This window comes from Armigeres subalbatus, chromosome 3, assembly GCF_024139115.2.
Source record: "Armigeres subalbatus isolate Guangzhou_Male chromosome 3, GZ_Asu_2, whole genome shotgun sequence".
Taxonomy (NCBI): Eukaryota; Metazoa; Arthropoda; class Insecta; order Diptera; family Culicidae; genus Armigeres; species Armigeres subalbatus.
The window spans coordinates 144388927-144410748 of NC_085141.1; the positions used below are offsets into that span (position 1 = coordinate 144388927).

The window sequence follows — 21822 nt, forward strand, 5'->3', positions numbered from 1 at the left end:
GATGTGGCCGAATTGATTCCGAGTGAGCCAGGAACCCTAAAAATATCATTCCCATCATTGCTTTGTGAAATCATGAAGTTTGAGGTGTCGCACGACCTATTTTGAATCAATTTAGAAAATGGCCATTCCGTAGGGCCCCGGATTGTGACCGATGTGGCTAGATTGTGTTCGAGTAGACCAGGAACCCCAAAAATATCATTCCCATCATTGCTTTGTGAAATCATGAAGTTTCAGGTGTCGCACGACTTGTTTTGCCTTAAAATTGTAAATGGCCACTTATTCCGGGGACAACTGACCCCAACGGAATCTGGACTAATTCTGGAACCGTACTGTGGATGGCCTCGTACGGCCAGTATAAATCGTAGTGGCCAGTATAAATGGAAAATTGGGATCCATCCGGATGGAATGCAACTTGTTGCGAAAGAATCGGCCAAGAATTGCGGGTTTTACAGCAGTTTAGATTTTTGAAAGCCCTTTAAAACACACGTTGGGGACGGAAAGGTTAATCGTTCCAATAATAGTAGAAGCCGTTGGTATAATAAACTCAAAATTGACAAAAATGGTTTATGTACCACTTTCGCAGGCACCGGTTCAATTAGTATAATCGAATTTAATCTATCCGTGGTTTTCTGGAGCTAATTGCATAACTCATCAATAGGCAACATTGCTGCTCGTGGCGCGAAAGATAGCACACACAAATTCAGGCTACTATGTTGCACTGCACATTTCAGTGATGCCCTCAAAGAAATTTAACGATCATGGACTAAAGATTCGCAACCTGTCTTAAAATCGATTACAAATTATTGGGGCGATTAATCAACATGCGGTTTTCGTTGGGTGAAAGCTGTTGAGTATTCCTTTTAGCTATGTAGGTTTTCTTTTAACCTGCGCTTAATGGGGAAGTGTCATTAACAGTATAATGAAAAATATATTTCCCCATACTAATTTGCATGCAAATTTGAAACGGCTTGTGCAAAATCAGTTTTAATCCAAATGAGCTCAAATTTTCAGAGGACACTCAGAACATGGTAAAGAATCAGATGAGCACTGTGGAGCAAAATCGATGTTTTGAACCACCCTACTGTCTATTGGCCGAAACGCACTGCTGCGACTGGATTGGTGGCCGGATGGTCGGAACGTACTGCTGCGCGGATGACCTGCAGCTCTTGGGCTTGACGGATCTGTCGATTGACCGAAATGCCCTACTACGACTTGATCGGACCGGCGGATGGTCGAAACGTACTGCTGCGGCCTGATCAAATGGCCGCGAAGTGAGAATGTCCTGGCCTGACTTCGACGGAATATCCGCATATGGCTAGGGCTTCATCGGACGACCGGAGAAAATATTTCCGATTTACGTGGAACGCCGCGTTTGGCCACACTGTACCGCTGTGATGGTCCTGCTGAAGCTAAATCTGACGGCCGAAACGTACGGCTGCGGCTTGATCGGACGACCGACCTGCACTTCCGGGGCTGGCACGAGCTGCTGGGTTCGTCGGGATGCATCCCTATGGGTTAGGAGAGCGCCCGCTGTAGTCACAATCTGGTACTCTGGCTTGACCAGCTGGAGTTTAGTTCTAGATGCCAGAATTCACTATCCCGTCTACAGTGGGCTACCACGTGTCAGGCTTTTTGCTTGCAATCTTTTTTCCACGTCTTGCTTTGTTTAAGAATTTTCCACGACTCTCTCCTATTATCTGCTCCGAACTCCCTCCTCCCCAGTTCCTCTCTTTCGCCTCTTTTATTCTTTTTGCCCGGATGTGGTATTGCCCTCGACGATTTATTTTCGGTAGGAAGTGAATAGGATTGGGAAGATTTTTCGAGGGAGTATTTTGGGTAGTAGCGCAATATCACGTTGAGTAGTTTTTATATAATCATCTCGTTTTGTTAACGTAAACGGTAACGAGGCAAGAGAGGATATGATTCATTTGTTCAATTAAGGCAACTGCTCGGTTTAACGCAAGACAAGATATTATCCCTTGTTTCCAATGATGCATTTGATCGTCAGAAGGCAAAATAAGATGTGTGATATCGTAGAGGAGGCGAATGTCACCCAGAGAGCCTGCCCAGGCTCGCTTGTCCCGTCGACATGAGCGATTTACCAGAGCCGAGTATCGTTGGCGGGATAAGACTTTGGCTCCTCTGGTTTTGGTTCGCTTATTCGCAGCTTTGGCTTCTCTTCGCTCCTCTATCTTCCTCCAGGTCTCATCGGTGATCCATTCTTTTCTCTGATTGAATTCCACATTTAATTTCCCATTTAATTCAACCACTTGAGTCTTACTTTACAGACATTTCAACATCAACAGTAAGGCCGTCCTCAGTTTCTCGTACTTGACTCGACTATGTCGTGTCGAGAAAATTAATTTCTTCGCAATCGTATTTCCGAGATATCAAAATGAATTATTTAGAGTTGCTCCTGAATTTTTTTTAAAAATTTCTACTGGACATCCACGAGCAAATAGTTTTTAGAAATAATTCAAAATTTAGACAGGAATTTCCATTTATTCAATAGTATTCACGAAAAAGGTCTTGAAATTGCTTGAAATTTGCCTTTTCCTCGGCTTTTGTCTGTTATATGAAGCGGCTTTCTCGAACCAAAGGTTGTTCCAAATCTAACTTCAATGAGGAAAAATTGAATTTTATTCCAGAAATCGTGAATTATTTCAATACTGAAACTGCCTCCTGGATAAATGCATGTTCAAGATTTAAAATCATTCTAAGTAAGTCTAATCTAAGTAAGTAAGTGGGCCTTAGCCGTGTGGTAAGATGAGCGGCAACGAAGGAAGATGCCGAAGGTGGCTGGGTTCTATTCCAATAAAAAGAAGAAGAATAAGAATAAGAAGAAGAAGGAGTAGAAGAAGAGAAGAAAGTACCCCGTCTAAAGACGATCTTGGGTATTAGAGGGTTAATTTATTAACATTTAAATAGTTGTGCATACTCGAAGAGTAAATGAGTTTAGGACAAGCTCACTGCGCGATACTATATCCGGAAACGAAATTAGATAACTACAGTGTTTAATAAAACTGGAGCACTTATGCGTGCTAGGTAATTGACAAACACCTATTTACTATGAAATATATTTCAATGTTTCATCACTAATCTGGCAGAAAAACCTTCACCTCATCTAGTTTGGCACCGATTAAAATTTTATCCCGACCATCATTGCGTGTCAGCAGTTCCAGTGTGGACTGATCCGACCCAAAGGCCAGAGGCTTTTCAGCCAAATCGTTGGCCAACTTCGAAATCTCTTGCACCAGTGATCCTTCCTTCAAGGCGTTGGCCTCCGTGGTGCCATCCGTCACCAAATCTCCATAGCAACAGAGTCCACCTTGGCGATGCTGATCACATCCGTAGTCCACGCCGAATGCTACGATTCTTCTGTCCATAATATTCCTCCTAGCGCGATCAACCCACTCACAACTCCACCGGTTTCCGATTAAGCGAATGGTACCCAGAACCGGAAAAACCCTCGGAAATGCGTCGAGGCGATCCAACTGATTGTAACTTACATCGAGGTTTCTCAAATTAGTGAGCCTGAGATCCGAGTCAGCATCAATCAATACTATTTTGTTCACCGACAAGTCCAATGTTCTGAGCTGCGACATACTGCGCAGCATTTGCAAATCGACGAATTCCAGCGCATTTTGAGACAGATCCAACAAAGTTAATCCCACGAGGAATTTTATGTTCGATGGCACTTCCTGTAGACGGTTTCTACTGATTTGTAGAGATTTAAGAGTTGGATTTTTCTCTGACCTCACTTCGAACCATTCAAGATTGGTTTGCAATACGGACAGCGATAACAATTTGTTTGACCGAAATGTTATCATGGGGATGGATCCATTGACTAGCGAAAGGTGTTTCGTATCAGTCAGCTGCGCAAAACAGGATTCATTCCAGTGTTCCTGGGCGAGCCCATCAATTATGAGCTCCCTGCCGTTAGGGAATTCGAAGCAATCCGAAAACTCTGATGGTCGAACGTAAGTTATCCCATCGTTTTGTAATCGTTGATTCGGAAAAGCTCGCGGTAATGCGAACGAGGCGCAATTTACGATTAGAAAACATCTGGAAAATTGGAGCATTGTAACGAACAACTACTGCCGTAGGAAGATACTCAGTACTCACATAATAATGAAGCCTTTTGGCGCCATCAATGTAGTTTACTTTATCACCAACTGAAAGCTACTGACTCAAAACAGAGGATGGGCGGTAAGAATCTTGTTTTGACTTCATTTCTCTGTATATTAGTGTGAGAGATTGATAATGATGAAATCAACAGTTCGGGCAGATGTGATTAGCAGTCGTCATAATTCAATAAGAATCATCGATGTGAGCATTTTCATTTCAATGATAGTAAACGATATTGGAACATATTCTATTCCAAACTAAGGTGAAGAGCTTTGTTTGAAAAATATATATATATATGAGTACTAACGGACAGAGATCGGTATTGACGACGTGAATCTAATCCTCTACCCTGGACTGGATCAATCTAACTGGGAAGCCCTGATATATGGAGCTACTAAAAAATCCTAACTTTGCTCCAAAAATGTGTACCGTGGGGCATCGAAATCCGTACACTTAAGCACCTTAGTATATGAAAAAGTCATTAGAAAATAGGAATCGAATGTAAATAAAACGTTTGACATCGACACAGGAGCATGAAGGCTTCTATTTTTGAAGTGTTCCACACTTACTCATTAAAAACTACGAAAAGCATGATAAAATAATGAATTAAATCAACTACTCCTGACTCGAAATCCGTTCACCGTGGACGGATTTCGAATCAAAGGTTCAAAATCCGTACAGCTATTATTTAACTAAATATTTAAATTGAAACAGTCTGATTGACTAAACTACCACTGTAAATAGTTCGATACGCACCTTGAGAAGCGATCCCTTCGATTTGTATTCCGCTTATCTTATGTAATGATTCGCAATTAGCAATTAAAACACAGTTACTTTTGGTGCAATTATGCTCTACCCGAAAACAAAATGGCGGCACAAACTCCGCGTTTGGTGGGTGGAGATTAGTTTTTGTTTTTTGTTGTTTTATTATCAAAGCCTTCTTTCCAATTCTATGCCCTAAAAGCTTACTGCCAAGAATCTGAACAGGATAAGATGTATTATTTCTAAATTAATTACCTTTAACCCCCTTTAATTTATTGATATCTCATGAGGTGGACGGATTTCGGTGCTGTACGGATTTCGGTCCCGCACGGTATTTCAATGGAGAGAATAGAGACCTATTTTTTAAATAAACTATTGTCTATATCATAATCAAAATCTATTCGCTGAATGGAACGTGGGGCCAAACATCAATCTTGCCACCAATGCCGTCTGCTACCCCTAGAGACAAATTGACCATTAGGCCAATTGGCTTGTACCCTCGAAAGGACACCCGACTGTTGCATCCGACTAATCGCCACCCCGTGCTGGTCAGAACGCAATTTTCCGTAAATCATAATAATCATTATTTACCTCTCATCCAACGAATGACTTCGACTTGGTCGTACTGGGGCAAAACCGAGATGCTCGACCGACCGTCCCCGCCATTATGTTAAGCACTTAATAATTTCCATCCAACTGAGCCATCCCCGGACGAACCCACCCACGTCCATGTAGTCTTTTAGCATTACTTCCCCCTCTGAAACAAAAAGATTAACGTAGTCGGAGGAATTAAAAATCTCGCTCCCGCCACCCCTCTGTTATCTAGTGATGATGTCCTGGAAGCTGTGACGTAGTGGTGCACAGCATCAAGCTTTCGGAAAATATTCGGGAAATTAAGTATTTGACAAAACAAAATTTCATTTACAAATTTAATAAAATTCACTATGCCGAAAGAGGTTTTCGAAGGTCACTTCTAATCATTTCCTTCACTGTAACATTCGATATATTCTGATATTTAAAGGAGTCTAACGAAAACTCATTCGAACACATTAAACCGAATATTGAAAAAAATTGAAACGCAAAAATGTAGACAGATTTAATGATTTCAACGAATGTAAAAATATAAATTTTGTTCGCCATTTGGGTACTGTGCTGCGTGCAGGAGAGAACTCCTACCATCCCAGCTGGTACTCATTATTTTTATTTCCGTTGGAGTACTTCGCCAAGGTGATGCACTTGTTCGGTTCCGCTGGAAGAAGCTCTTTGCAAAATGGGCTCGATGAAACATTAATTTTGGACGACGATGAAGTTGGTAGCATGCGGCAACGACGAGCATTTTCCCGACGACACAACATTCGAGGGTAGGGGGGTAGTAGCTAGGTATGTAATTACTTAATCAGCAAGTCGATCTTCATGTTGCTGCGCCAGCAGGGTCTCGGAAAAAGTTCATATATTATGGCGGGAGTTTAGCGGGTTCACGAGTTAATGGCGTCAGCAGCATTATATGAGAACTTAAATTTGTGAAAAAAAAAGTCGAGTCAAGTACAAGACACTGAAGACGACCACACAGTTGTGGTCGAAATACGTATCTGCAAAGATAACGAAAATTAACTGGTGGAATTAAATGGACAGTACTTAATTAGTCTTAGACGGTTTAATACATTCCACTAAACGAGCTTAATATATTTTTCTTAAATTTGTGCCACGTTGGGCTAGTATACTTGCTAAATAATGAAAGCATTACCAATGAATGTATAAAATCACGTTCTATTTTATCTACACTGGGGTCACTTTTTACGCTGATGGATTTAATCGATTACTCTCCATATTATTTTGATTTGTTTTTATGCTACAAAGTTGTATGTTTTGACATTCTGCATCCATGCTCCAAGGACACCTATGCTCTATAACCTTTGTAGATGGCGCTGTACGTTAATTCCTCTCAAATGAGAATGATAACAAAGCTAATAGGTTTAGCTAATATAGGTTTTTAAAATATTTGTTTGTGGAATTCTTGAAGTTAAGTCAAAAACATTGTTTAGAAATAATAACTTATAACAATTTCGGAAAAGATTTAACATATCGATGAATTATAAAAATCATTTTTAGCATCATTTTTTACCCAGCATAATCAGACTAATAATATTAGATACAAGTTACAAGTAAAAAAATGAGTTATTGGGCCAAAGTACGGTTTTAAGCGAAAACAACCCACCTAGTTTTGAGTTTCCTTGAAGTGCATAATTCCTAATGAGCTTAAACAGCTCACCATTCGAATGCTTGATGTCAGCACTTAACCCTTTTAGGCCCACGGGGACATATATGACATTAACAGAAAAATGGATGTATAAAATCGCGTGATGGATAAAAGTGAATACTGTCTTCAGCAAAATTGCTTGAAATTATCAAGTATGGGCGATCATGACCTTACGGAAACATAGAACGTCATGAACGCGGTGAAACTAAGAACATGAAAATAATTGGTATATTGGCAGTGAATTGTACTGTATCAAAAAAAGATTTTTATTCAAACGTATCCGTAGAGTTACCATGATATACAATAAACTATGTTTAATCTTCCTTGGACATCGTAGGCCATCCAAACTATCCTTGAGTTCAGGCTATGAAATCTGCAGCAGCAAAAAAGGTTTTTTTGTGTTACTTACAGTTTATTTGAGAATTCAACAATGTTCGTTACATCTTATGAAAGATGAGAAAAACTCCGCAAGGTAGCTCTGGGATATTCTGGGCTATCCAAACTATTCTTGAGTTCGGCACTTGAGATCTACAGCTACGTTGAAGCTTTTTTCGCTTCTCAAAGCTTCGATATGCATTCAATTATATCTCCTGGGAGGTCAACGAATATCGTAAGACAGTTTTGAGATATTCTGGGTCATCCAAACTGACCTTGAGTTCGGAACTTGAGATCTACAGCTGTAAGAAAATCTTGTTTCAATACTTGAAACTTCAATATGATTCAATTATATTCATTACTCCTCCTGGGAGGTCAACGGACATCGTAAGATAGTTTTGAGATATTCTAGTGTAAATATGCTAGAATTATAATTCGTTATTTGCGCTCCAAATTGGTATGACTGCTCTGGACGCGTCGCTTGCGCTAACCGACGCTCACGGCCTGCTTATGCTGGGTTGGGCGAAGCAGGTCGGCGACATGGTTTTCCTCGGCCTGCTCGCGATCGACTTGCGACAGTCAGTGATACCAACAGAATGAAGATGACTTTGTGTTGTATCAACAAGGGTAAGGAAACTGATGTTATAAGACTGGTGTGTACCTCACATTCTCCTTCTCCTCTATAAAAAAACTGCCCGCTTCAATTTGTCGACCTAATACTATTATCGAACTTTTAAAAAATAATCCCGCGAATTGCAATCATTGATTAATTAAATATTAGGATGAATAAATGCTTATTTATTGGGGCCCTCCTTAGCCGTGCGGTAAGACGCGCGGCTACAAAGCAAGACCATGCTGAGGGTGGCTGGGTTCGATTCCCGGTGCCGGTCTAGGCAATTTTCGGATTGGAAATTGTCTCGACTTCCCTGGGCATAAAAGTATCATCGTGTTAGCCTCATGATATACGAATGCAAAAATGGTAACCTGGCTTAGAAACCTCGCAGTTAATAACTGTGGAAGTGCTTAATGAACACTAAGCTGCGAGGCGGCTCTGTCCCAGTGTGGGGATGTAATGCCAAGAAGAAGAAGAAATGCTTATTTAGGATCTTCCCTTTCTAAGGGCACCCGATTAGTTATATTTCAATCAACGAATCCGATATTTTATTTTCGTAGTTGTCCATTGCTGTTCTTATTTAAAGCCATTCGCCTGTCCATGCGATGTGTTGAGCTTGAAGCTTTCAGAGCATTTTTTGTCCCTTTTCCCCGACAGAGAAGCTGTCGAACTTTAAGCACCTTCAAGTTGACTTCTTGTGCATAAAAACAATGTCAACAAGTCGGATTGCAACCGCTTTTGACGTTTCGATTGGAAGCAAGATGTTGTCTCCACCTACTTCTTGTTCTAGTATTTCTACTATCAGCCATTTAATTACAAGCTCTCTTGTTTTCCGATGGGAAAAAAATCTGTTAACATTTGGATTGTGAAACAAACTTTTGATCAAAAGTACTTCATATTCGGTCTACCCAACTAACTTCAAAACCGGGAGAAGCGCTTATTCAAACAAACATTGTCTTCTTCAGCTAAAAAACTAGCTTGTTCAACTCAAATTGCTTGTTGGGTACGGCTTAACCAGAGAACACCTAACTAACAAGAAATCGACGAGCGAATTTCAACTATATCTGACGCTTCAGCGCAGTACGGACTTAAAAATTTTGAGCTAAATGAACAATACAAATGGTTTCCACAGCAGGGTGAAACTCATGTCATCCGCGGAACAATGTCATTCTACTCAACATCATTTTTGGTACCCGCTTTCTGGACTTATTTATTTATTATCAGACTAAGGCCGGAGTTGCCTGTGCTGCACATAAAAGTCTTCTCCATTCAGCTCGGTCCATGGCTGCACTTCGCCAACCACGCAGTCTGCGGAGGGTCCGCGAATCGTCCTCCACCTGATCGATCCACCTTGCCCGCTGTGCACCTCGCCTTCTTGTTCCCGTCGGATCGTTGTCGAGAATCATTTTCACCGGGTTACTGTTCGACATTCTGGCTACGTGCCCGGCCCACCGCAGTCTTCCGATTTTCGCGGTGTGAACGATGGATGGTTCTCCCAACAGCTGATGCAACTCGTGGTTCATTCGCCTCCTCCACGTACCGTCCGCCATCTGCACCCCACCATAGATGGTACGCCACACTTTCCTTTCGAAAACTCCCAGTGCGCGTTGGTCCTCCACGAGCATCGTCCAGGTCTCGTGTCCGTAGAGGACTACCGGTCTTATAAGCGTTTTGTAAATAATCAGTTTGGTACGGCGGCGAACTCTATTCGATCGGAGCGTCTTGCGGAGTCCAAAGTACGTACGATTTCCAGGCACTATGCGTCTCCGAATTTCTCTGCTGGTATCGTTATCGGCGGTCACCAGTGAGCCCAAGTACAAGAATTCTTCAACCACCTCGATTTCGTCATCACCGATAGAAACTCGTGGTGGGTGGCTTACATTGACCTCTCTTGAGCCTCTTCCTATCATGTACTTCGTCTTCGACGTGTTGATGACTAGTCCAATCCGTTTAGCTTCGCTTTTCAGTCTGATGTAGGCTTCCTCCATTCTCTCAAAGTTACGTGCCATGATATCAATGTTGTCGGCGAAACCAAAAAACTGGACGGACTTCGTTAAAATCGTACCACTCGTGTCAATCCCTGCCCTTCGTATTACTCCCTCCAAAGCGATGTTGAATAGCAGACACGAAAGACCATCACCTTGTCGTAACCCTCTACGCGTTTCTAAGGGACTCGAGAATGTCCCTGAAACTCGAACTACGCACATCACTCGATCCATTGTCGCCTTGATCAACCGTATCAGTTTATCCGGAAATCAGTTTTCGTGCATTAGCTGCCATAGCTGGTCCCGATCGATTGTATCGTATGCGGTTTTGTAGTCGATAAATAGATGATGTGTGGGCACGTTGTATTCGCGGAATTTCTGCAATACCTGACGTATGGCGAACACCTGGTCTGCGGTAGAGCGTTCACCCATAAATCCCGCCTGATACTGCCCCACGAACTCTCTTGCAATTGGTGTTAGTCGGCGGCATAAAATTTGGGAGAGTACCTTGTATGCAGCGTTCAGCAATGTGATTGCGCGGTAGTTGCTACAATCCAGCTTATCGTCCTTTTTGTAGATGGGACACACGACACCTTCCATCCACTCCTGCGGCACAACCTCATCCTCCCTAACCTTGGTAATCACCCAGTGCAGCGCTCTAGCCAGTGCCTCACCACCGTGTTTAAACAGCTCTCCTGGTAGTTGGTCAACTCCAGGGGCTTTGTTGTTTTTCAGCCGGCCGATCTCCCCCTGGATTTCCTGGAGATTCGGAGCCGGAAGTCGCATGTCCTCCCCGCGTGCTCCTAGGTTCATTACCATACCGCCACCGTTGTCTGCCATATCGCCATATCGACTCAGTGCAGCGCTCTAGCCAGTGCCTCACCACCGTGTTTAAATAACTCTCCTGGTAGTTGGTCAATCCCAGGGCCGGCCAATCTCCTCCTGGATCTCCTGGAGATCCGGAGCCAGTAAAATTATGTCCTGCACGCTTTTCCCAGGTCCATCACCATACCGCCATCTTCGTCTGCCACATCGCCATTCAGGTGTTCTTCCTAGTGCTGCCGCCACCTTTGGATCACCTCACGCTCGTTTGTAAGAAGGTTCCCGTTTATGTCCTCACACATATTAGGCTGTGGCACGTGGCCCTTACGTGAACGGTTCAACTTCTCATAGAACTTTCGTGTGTTATTAGCGCGGTACAGTTGCTCCGTCTGTTAACGGTCTCGATCTTCCTGCTGGCGCTTTTTCCTCCAGAAAATCGAGTTTCGTCTGTTCCGCGCCTGTTTATATCGTGCCTCTCGTTCGCCCTCGTGCGGTGTTGCAGCAATCTCGCCCATGCTGCATTCTTCTCCTCAACTAACTGCTCACATTCGCCGTCATACCAGTCGTTCCTCTGATCCGGAGCCACCGTGCCTTGTACAGCGGTTGCGGTGCTTCCAATGGCGGATCGAATATCTCTCCAGCCATCTTCAAGAGATGCTGCGCCTAGCTGCTCTTCCGTTGGGAGTGCGACTTCCAACTGCTGCGCGTAGTCTACCGTCTAGTAGCCGCCCAATGTTTAGCCGCGGCGGACGACTCCGACGCGTGTTGATCACCGTCGATAGTTTTGAGCGCCGACATACTGCAACGAGGTAGAGGTCGGATTCAATATTCGCACTGCGGTAAGTGCGTACGTTCGTGATGTCGGAGAAGAATTTACCGTCGATTAGAACGTGGTCGATTTGGTTTTCCGTTACTTGATTAGGTGATTTCCATGTGGCCTTGTGGATATTCTTGCGGGGGAAGAAAGTGCTTCGGACTACCATTCCGCGGGAGGCTGCAAAGTTTATGCATCGTTGGCCGTTGTCGTTCGATACGGTATGCAGACTATCCGGTCCGATGACCGGTCTATTCCTACCTGAGCGTTCATGTCACCGATGACGATTTTGACGTCCCGCAGTGGGCATCCATTGTATGTCTGCTCTAGCTGCGCATCGAACGCTTCTTTCTCGTCGTCGGATCTCCCTTCGTGTGGGCAGTGCACGTTGATGATGCTATAGTTGAAGAAACGGTCTTTTATCCTCAGCTTGCACATCCTTGCGTTGATTGGCTGCCACCCAATCACGCGTTGGCGCATCTTTCCCAGCACTATGAAGCCGGTTCCCAGCTCGTTGGTGGTGCCACAGCTTTGGTAGAAGGTAGCCGCTCGATGCCCGCTTTTCCACACTTTCTGACCTGTCCAGCAGATTTCCTGCAGCGCTACGACATCGAAGTTGCGGGGATGTAATTCATCGTAGATTATCCTGTCGCAACCTGCGAAGCCTAGCGACTTGCAGTTCCATGTTCCAAGCTTCCAATCGTGATCCTTTATTCGTCGCCTAGGTCGTTGCCGATTGTATCGAGTCGTATTATCTTCTATGTCGTTCGTAATAGTTGTTTTCAAAGGCGGCTTATTGGGCCTGCGCAAACCTCCTGTCTCGTCGGAGGGCCGTCGTGTCAGGACTGTTTAGCGTCCCACCTAACACCAGGACTTGGGCTTGTGCGCTTTGAGCGGCACACGGTCGCTTTGGCGGAGCCTACTAGCGGATTCATGCGGCTTTTTATAGAGGTTTAACAGGGCCCACTGTCAAACCCCACCACATCCTAGGCAGGCGCCACAACTCGCAGATGGCCTGGGGAGGGGTCGTCAAACTCTTTAACATAGTTTGCTGATTGTTTGGATATACTGTTGATCACCAAAACTAATCTTGAGTTCGGGGCTTCATATCTATTGCTATTGCTACTAAAAAGCTTTTTTCGTCACTTAAATTTTCTTTATGTATTCAACCATTCTTCTATTCTTCTTCTAGTATTACTTCTCCTGGAAGGTCATCAGGCACTGGAAGACAGTTTTGGAATTTTCTAGGTCATCTAAACTGTCTGTTAGCACTTAACCTACGACCATAAGCTTTCAAAGTAGCGTTTTTTGTCACACAATATCTCGAAATATGTTCGAACCTGGTCATCACATCTATTGGAAGGTTAAAAACACCGCTAGGTTGTTCTGGGATAGTCTGAGTAATCCAAACTGTCCTTGAGTTGCGATCAACAGTTGACAGTAGCTTTTTTCGTTACACATCATTTTGATACGTGATCAACCACACCCATTACATCTCCTGGAAGTATAACATACATCGCCAGATAATTTAGATGTTCTGGGTCATCCAAACTATCCTTGAGGTGCAATCAACAGTTGGAGCAGAGGGTTTTTTCACTACTCAAACTTTTGATACGTATTCAACTATATCCATTGCTTTTCCTCATTCAAACTATTTTTTTATTTGGGACTACAAATCTACAGTTGCCAAACAATGTTCTCTCGAAGTTGCTATATGCATGTGATTATTACATTTAAATATATTGGAGCTTTGAGCAACAGGAAACCCAAGTAACCATTAGCACTATATTTCGCTTTTTCGGCAAATATAAAGCTATTATAGAGCCAATATGAAGCATGTTTGCATTGAGACAGCGCTATAGTCGCGATGTACGGCTTTTTAAAACGCTTACGGTTATCTGGGAAATCTACTGCTGGGGTTGTAGATCGCAAATTCTGGACTCAACGACGATTTGAATAACCTAAGATATCCCAAAGCCATCTGACCATGTTTCATGATCTTCAGGAATATGTCGTAGCTGTTGATCGCAAGTTCTGAACTCAAGGATGGTTTGGATGACCCAGGATTTCCCAAGACGATCTTACCATATCATATCATAATATGTTTTGGATAAAGTTGACAACATATCCAAGTTTCTATTGACGAAAAAAGCTAGTGTCGTTATTGTAGATCGCAAGTTCTGAATGTAAGGACCTTTTGGATGACCCAGGATATTCCAAAATCATCTGACCATGACTCTTGATCTTAAGGAATAAGATATGGACATGGTTGGATACATATCCAAGCTTGGAGCGACAGAAAAAGCTAATGTCGTAGCTGTAGATCGCAAGTTCTGAACTCAAGGGTGGTCTTGATGACTCAGGATATCCCATAACCATCTGACCATGTATCTTGATCTTACGTTATATATGTTATGGATATGGTTGAATACATATCCAAGCTTGGAGTGACGAAAAAAGCTAGCATGGTAACTGTAGATCACAAGTTCCGGACTCAAGGATAATTTGGATGATCTAGCACATCCCAAAAAAATATTTTTCAAACTTGTTTTGTCATTTCTCCATTATTAATCACGAAAACAAATGGAATCCATCAAATTAACTGGGTAATACCGCTTAGAAAAATTTGAGCCTGAAAGGGTTAAAGTATTTCTGCTATCTCCAGAGTAGGGTGGCTCAAATTAGTATGGGAAAAACAATTTTCAATTTTTTTGATGAACTGAATGAGTATCATGGTTCTTGGTCGTAAATTGTGCCGTCCAACTGCAAATCACTGTTTTTGGATGTTTCTGCATACATTTTACTATATAAACTTCCAACGTGTTTAGCACCGTCCAAACGTTGACCGATTTGGCTGAAATTTTGTCCAGAGCATCAGGGCATCAAATAGAACCGAATAAGAGGGCGAAATTTGAAAAAGTGTTTTTTGAGCCACCCTACTCCAGAGTCATTTCATAATTCCAAACATAATTCTCAGTTTTGAATAGGAATGAGAAATTTAAGCTTCGTTCATAGTATTTCACTCTATCGTTATTTAAAGCACTGGATAAAAATAGTTTTTTTTTCTATTAAATCGTTTAAATATATAAAAAGAAGCATATTTACTTTACACAGCTTTAAAAAAATAAATAAAAGCAACTTGTAAATTAAATTACAGCATCATACATAGGTACTTTTTAAAAGAAACTACAAGCCAACGCTAATAATTTCTACTTGTATTTGCTTTATGCAACAGTCACTTGTAAATTCCACTAATTTCATAAGTGCGGTTTACTTGTAATACCAGACTTGTAAAATCATAGGGGAGGAGGTTCGGTTGTGGGCACCGTTCGTTTATGGGCACCCCTATGTATCTTTTGACAGATAAGAGATGCTGTCATTCTGACAACCGTCATTTGTTTGCTATAATAGTATGATGTTTTGTGCTCAATATCAAACCGGATGGGCATCTCTACTTTGAACTAGAAACAAATAAATTTTTCGTACAAGAAAAACAACACGAAAGTTTTTGGCCTTTTTCAAAGTGTCATAAATTAAAGGATTTAATTCAAAAAGTGAGTTCTAATGCGTATTTACACAGTAAATTTAATCTATTTTGAGGCCCAATGTCGATTGCCATCAAAATTTTAGCGCGAATTTTTTTTTTCTTCTCGTTCCAAAAAGGCTGCGAAATTCGGTTGTGGGCACCTTTATTGGTTCGGTTATGGGCACCCTCATTTTATTGATAAATCATTCAATATCGTTTTACTTGTCCCTTAACTTATTTTTAATAACGTTTTAAGGCAGTTTTTATAATTAGTTTGACATAATTGTTCGAAATAATGAGTTTATTTAATATTTTTGTTCTTTGGGCATGTCTAGTCATTATACACACTTTTTGGAACAAAGCGTTGACCGATTTGCTTGCAACAAGTTGCATTCGACGGGGAATGCTTTCCCATTGTTTCCTATTGAAAATTGGTCAGATCGGATTATGGGATCAAAATTTATGGCCAAAATATTATTTTTTGAAATGAACGAGAAAGGCACTATTGGCGCTAGGGTGATTAATCAGGATTTTTTTGATTGTGATGCATACCAATAAAACGTAAATCAATGAAAAATTAAAACCCATTTACCTGAAATGCTATTTTAGACCTTTCTTATGTGATTTTTTTCAACATCCTCCTTAATGCACCGAGGGAACAACAACTGTAGTATCCCACGGTTGCTGCAACGCAGAAAAGCTGGAATAATAAAAATTCCAGTTGAGCGTTGCTTCCGTATTGAGTGAATTTTGTTATAGATTCCAGGATGCCTGTCTTTAATTGATCGACTAGTCATTATTCTTTGCATATGTCTATTAGAATAATTTAGACATTTTAATTTTAAAACAAAGCACAACATCCTTTTATGGCTGCCTTTCATGCGAAATTGATAAAAGAATCCACGATACTTTCACCAAAGAATTTACTGGAGGAATTTTCAAAGGATTACTCGAAGAAATTCTCTTGAAATCGCTTAAGGTAGTCGTGAAAGAATTCCTATAGGAATTTTAGGAAAAATTGTCAAGGAAATTGCAAAGGAACTCCTAGAGGAATTTCAAAAAAAAAAAAATCCGGCGGGATTCCTAAAAGAATCATCAAACAAAAAAATTTTAAATTAATTTTCGAAGAAATCTCCGAAGAAATCCGTAAATGAATTTCTTAAGGAGGTCTTAGAGAATATTTGTAGGATTTCTGAAACAATATCCGAAAGTACTCCTAAAACATATTCAGTAGAAATTTCAAAAGAAATTTGCGAAGGATCTTCAAAAGGTATATCCGAATTTCTAAACCAAGTCTTGACGGAATGTCCAAAGGAATTTTCGGAGAAATCTAAAACTGTCGAAAGCTCCTTCAGGAATTACTTTGAAAAATCCTTCAGGCATTTCTTCGGATATTTCTGCAGGAACTTGTTCAGGATTTCCTAAGAAAATTTCCTTAAATAGTCTAAAAAAAATCGACTTAGACTGATTTAGATTTAGAAATCTGTTAAGGAATCTCGGAGGCATTTTTAAGAAAAAGGGAATTCTTACTTCGGATATTTCTCTAGGGATTTATTTAAAAGTTTCTTAATGCCTCCAAGATTCCTTAACAGATTTCTAAATCTAAATCAGTCTAGATCAGTCCTATATAAAAACTAATTAAAAACAAAGAAAACTGATTTAATAAGTGGTCTCATTGATAATTAAATATGATTAAAACAATATTGTCAAGATAATCAATGTGCTACTTAGCTTGAAATTCCTGAACTACAATGATTCGTTTACACCAGTGCACAATGGTCGGAACCCGTGATTTGATGAACTTAATTGTTTTGTGCCCAAACGGCTGATGTGATCTAAATAGTGTCTTCAGAGAAAAAAATCACAAAAATATTGCCCATATTCGAGTGGATTTTATTTTTCAATAGTACCTACTATTGAAAAAGTTGAAAATCTAACTTTTTTCACGAACGTGATAAAAAAAAAGTTTCTTCGGCAAAGTTGTAGATCTAGTAAAAATATGACATTTTGCTATAAAAACATTTTTCCTACGATAAATACTTTTGGAGATATGAGCGTTTTTTATGGAAACTCCCTTAAATTTAGAATTGTTGGTATAACTTTTTTTCTAAACAAAACTCAGATTTGTGATGTTCTACAAAAATGTGAGCACTAAAAAACTACGCGTTTTGATAAATATAAAACTTTGCTACGACAACTATATCAAAAGTTATGAAACTTTTAAGGTCAATTTCACACTGATTTCAATTGCGTATAGGGGAGAAGGTGGCAAACCGAATCACAATGTCAAGTACTCTTCTGAAAGTTCAGACTTCATACTATAAAGTAGTGAAAGTTTCGTGAGTGCCAATTCATAAACGAAGAATTGGCGTAATTCAAGAGTATGGAGTTTTCTTTAGAAAAATACACTATTTTTCAATAAGATGCGTATAAGGGAGAGGGTGGCACACCGGGACACAATGTCAGGCACATTTTAGAAAGATTTTACTTTATGGTTTGAAGGTGGGATGGTTTAGTGAGTGCCAATTTACACACAAACCACTAGGGTCGGCTTCGACAGTACCTGAGAGAAGCTCTCGAAACGCATAAAATTAAACAAATATGTACTGTCGTCAGACAACAATTAAATTTAAAACAAGAAAATAACAATCAAAGTGTGCGCCACCTGAAAGGCCAAATTTTGTTCTGCGTTGTTATGTTGCCTTAGAGAATTGGCTTGGACTGTCAGCTAGATCTCGGCTCAGCTTGACACGCACATTTTTTAAACCTTTTCTCCCCCACAGGACATTATTATACTCTTCTCCGTAATTTGATATGCATATATGGAAGTAGGGCCAGATTTAGAAGGGGCCGGAGGGGGGGGGGCATGGACCCGGGCCTCCACAAATATTATGTATCAAAACTAACTTTTTTTGTACATTTTGGCACAAGCTGTCGGCCCCGGGGCCCTCTTCCGGCTAAATCCGGCCCTGGAAGATGGGATGTTGTTGATCTCCCATTCCAGGCATTGACTAAAAAATCAATGATATCAATATTATTTTCCCAAGAAAGTTGAAGCGCCATCTGTCTTCCAATGGACAATTTAATAAATGTGGCTTAAAAATATATAAATATTTAACATAATTATTCACTTAATTAGCACCCACGAAATAACTATCACTACCGCAGCACTGCAGCACAAGCTATCACATAACTATTCGACAATGTTTGCCATTTCTCTCCCTGTCTTCTTCTGTGACATCCGCCACTACACATAACTACTTATTCAATGTTTATTAAGTAATTTCATATTTACCAATTTTCAGGATTCTATACCAATCTACTATTTATGCATTTGTATATCCAAGAAACTAGCTTAATAGTACTCTTATGCCATGAGAAAATTTATTTGACCAGACCGACAAATGAACCCAGCCATATCGACATTGCAGTCAAACATCTAACCGCTATAGGTCGAGAAAGGTCATAACTTCTTCGATATACGCATATACGCATATACGCATATGAAGTTAACGAAGTAGATGTGCTTGTTCTGAGTCTCAAATGACCCGAGAATTGTCGATTTCGACACAACTCACGTAAAACGACAGTGTATTTCAGATGGGAGGTATCGACAATTGTCACTTCATTCGAAACGCTTCACCTCATACGAGACGCAGAATAAGCACAAGTTGTCAAAGGTGAGACACTGTTATTACAATTCTAGTTTTTTATGTGTAAATAGGCACTCACCAAACCTTCACACCTATAAACTATAGAATGAAAACTTTCTAAAATGTGCCTAATATTGTGTCCCAATGTGCCACCCTCTCCCCTATACGCATCTTATTGAAAAATAGTGTATTTTTCTACAGAAAACTCCATATTTTTGAATTACGCCAATTCTTCGTTTATGAAATGGCACTCACGAAACTTTCACTACTTTATAGTATGAAGTCTGAACTTTCAGAAGAGTACTTGACATTGTGATTCGGTTTGCCACCTTCTCCCCTATACGCATTTGAAATCAGTGTGAAATTGACTTTAAAAGCTTCATAACTTTTGATATAGTTGTCGTAGCAAAGTTTTATATTTATCAAAACGCGTAGTTTTTTAGTGCTCACATTTTTGTAGAACATCAAAAATCTGAGTTTTGTTTAGAAAAAAAGTTATACTAAAATTCTAAATTTAAGGGAGTTTCCATAAAAACGCTCATATCTCCAAAAGTATTCATCGTAGGAAAAAAAGTTTTTATGGCAAAATGTCATATTTTTGCTAGATCCACAACTTTGTCAAAGAAACTGTTTTTTATCGCGTTTGTGAAAAAGTTAGATTTTCAACTTTTTCAATAGTAGGTACTATTGAAAAATAAAATCCACTCGAATATGGGCACTATTTTTGTGATTTTTTTCTCTGAAGACACTATTTAGATCACATCAGCCGTTTGGGCACAAAACAATTAAGTTCATCAAATCACGGGTTCCGACCATTGTGCAGTGCCAGATCCTATAAGAAAGGGGACGCTTAGGCATGTATCCAAGACTTCACAAAAGCTTATGTAGGGGAGAACAGTGCATAATGCACCCCTGGGGTAAAAAGGCATCACTCATAAATCACTCATATAACCTGTTGTAGGACATTTATGAACGAATATTATCATTGCAATTCATAAATTAGTTATTCATTATTGAGCTCCATTGGAAAAAGTGAGCAAAATCCCTTCATATTCACTCAAATTTAACGATTTGTGATTATTCCAGCTTACCCGTAAGATTGTTGATACAATTTCAGTTGTTATTGTAGGAACGACGCATCGCCGAGATTATTTTATAATCCAGTAGAGCTTGAAAACAAGTGGCCCAAGACGGCTGCTCTTCCGGGCGAAGTGGGATCGCGACCGTAAACAATTCGTGCAAGGTATTTTTTAACGTGGGACTACGTCTGTGTTTTCTTAACCAATTTCTCAAGAAAACCCTATAATAAGTGTTATTCGACGAAGCAAACAGCTTTTTGGTCAGTAGATTCATTTACATCTGTTATAGTATAGAAATACTACATAGAATAAGAGATCAGCGAAGATGCCATCTTGTTTCCAATAGAATTGTCAGAAGCGATTCCAATTCAATTTGTTTACTTTTTTCATTTATAAGAAGCAAGCAAAAAGGTCAAGTGATGCCAGTATTTTCACGATTTCATACCTTTCCATACGTTGCCAATTGAACAGTTTTGCACTCCGCCGGTCTCTGGTTATAGGGTTGCTATTATAGTATACATATATGTTCATGAATAAAGTGTTGGGCACGGTTTTTTTTAACATGGACATATTGAAACAAAAAAAGCATATTTGACCATCTCCGAATATTTGGTGCCCATGACAACGATATCACCAAGTATAGCAATGTCAGAGGTATCTTTTCCGATTTTTCCACCGCTCGCATAGGCTCTTTTGGTTTCCCAGAGTAACTATTATGCAAGGGTGTAAAACGAATCAAATTTAATCAAAAAAGGTACGCCACCCCTCCCTGAACTCAGTTCGGATATGTCACGGACGGATGGTGTCAGCGAGAAAAATTCAATTAAAAATCTATTTTCGAGTGAAAACGAATACACACCGTTCCTGTTGACAAGACTGTCGAATCGTCACATATACACTCTTTATCTTGTCTAGACAGCTCTGTGTCGTTGCTTTGTCAACGCGTTCGATTCCACGCCATGTGAACTTCATCCGATCCGGACAACGGCGTCCCTGGCGGGTAACAAATTAAACGCTTCCGCAAAATGCGGAACATTTTCGACGTGCCCTGGCGCAGGGAGGGCTCCTCAACATGCCTGCTAAACGAGAGCGCAGGTCATTTAAATTTTTTCCCACCGTCCTATTTTTGGGACCTATACGAGTGAACGCCTACGCAGCACAGGACGACGCTAATCGCTTCCTTGGGCACATCTGGTGGCGTGCATGCATCCGTGTGAACCTTCCTGCTGCAGGTCGTTCTCTCAGCTAGGCGCCTTTCTGCGTAGTGAGTTTTTCTTCGACTCGGAAGGCTGTAAAGTGTGTAAAGTCAGTGGCAATGGAACCGCATAACACGTGGTGCGGCTGAGATAGGAAGAAGTCCCAACTGTAATGTGACACCTCGACTATCAGTTGCCGAGTTTGGTGCTGTAAGTTGAGCGGCAGGATTGCGGTTATCGATCCCTATGAGAAACTTTGTGCCCTCTGTTTGGCATGTTATTCCTCTCTTTTCACGTTTTGGACGACCACTAATTTGTGATTTATTTGTTTAGATTACTTGAAAAATGACTTATATTTTCGATTGGGTTGCTCGTATGTGTTGAAGTTGCAGTGATTTATTTCTATGGTTGATTCATTAGGCATGATTAAAAAATTAATTGTCTAATCATGTTTTCAGGTACATGACTACAATTACATTTCTTTAACAATTCAATCTGCTGATTAGATATTCGATTAGCTTCAGAGAACTACGACAAAGATTGAAATCGATTACTAATTATAACGATCAATTACACTGCGCAACACTGGATCGCGCTTCAAGATGAAACCAA

General features: G+C 40.7%; 1 protein-coding gene across 1 annotated transcript; it reads right to left on the bottom strand.

The window, feature by feature from the left end:
- Positions 1-2849: 2849 nt before the first annotated feature.
- On the bottom strand, positions 2850-4248 carry LOC134228143 (protein artichoke-like). The gene is made up of 2 exons (XM_062709918.1): positions 4126-4248; positions 2850-4065 (listed from the first exon to the last, which is right to left on the bottom strand). Exons 1-2 carry the CDS (start codon positions 4149-4151, stop codon positions 3096-3098), a joined length of 996 nt encoding a protein of 331 aa, XP_062565902.1. The 5' UTR covers positions 4152-4248; the 3' UTR covers positions 2850-3095.
- Between the last annotated feature and the right edge of the window lie 17574 nt (positions 4249-21822).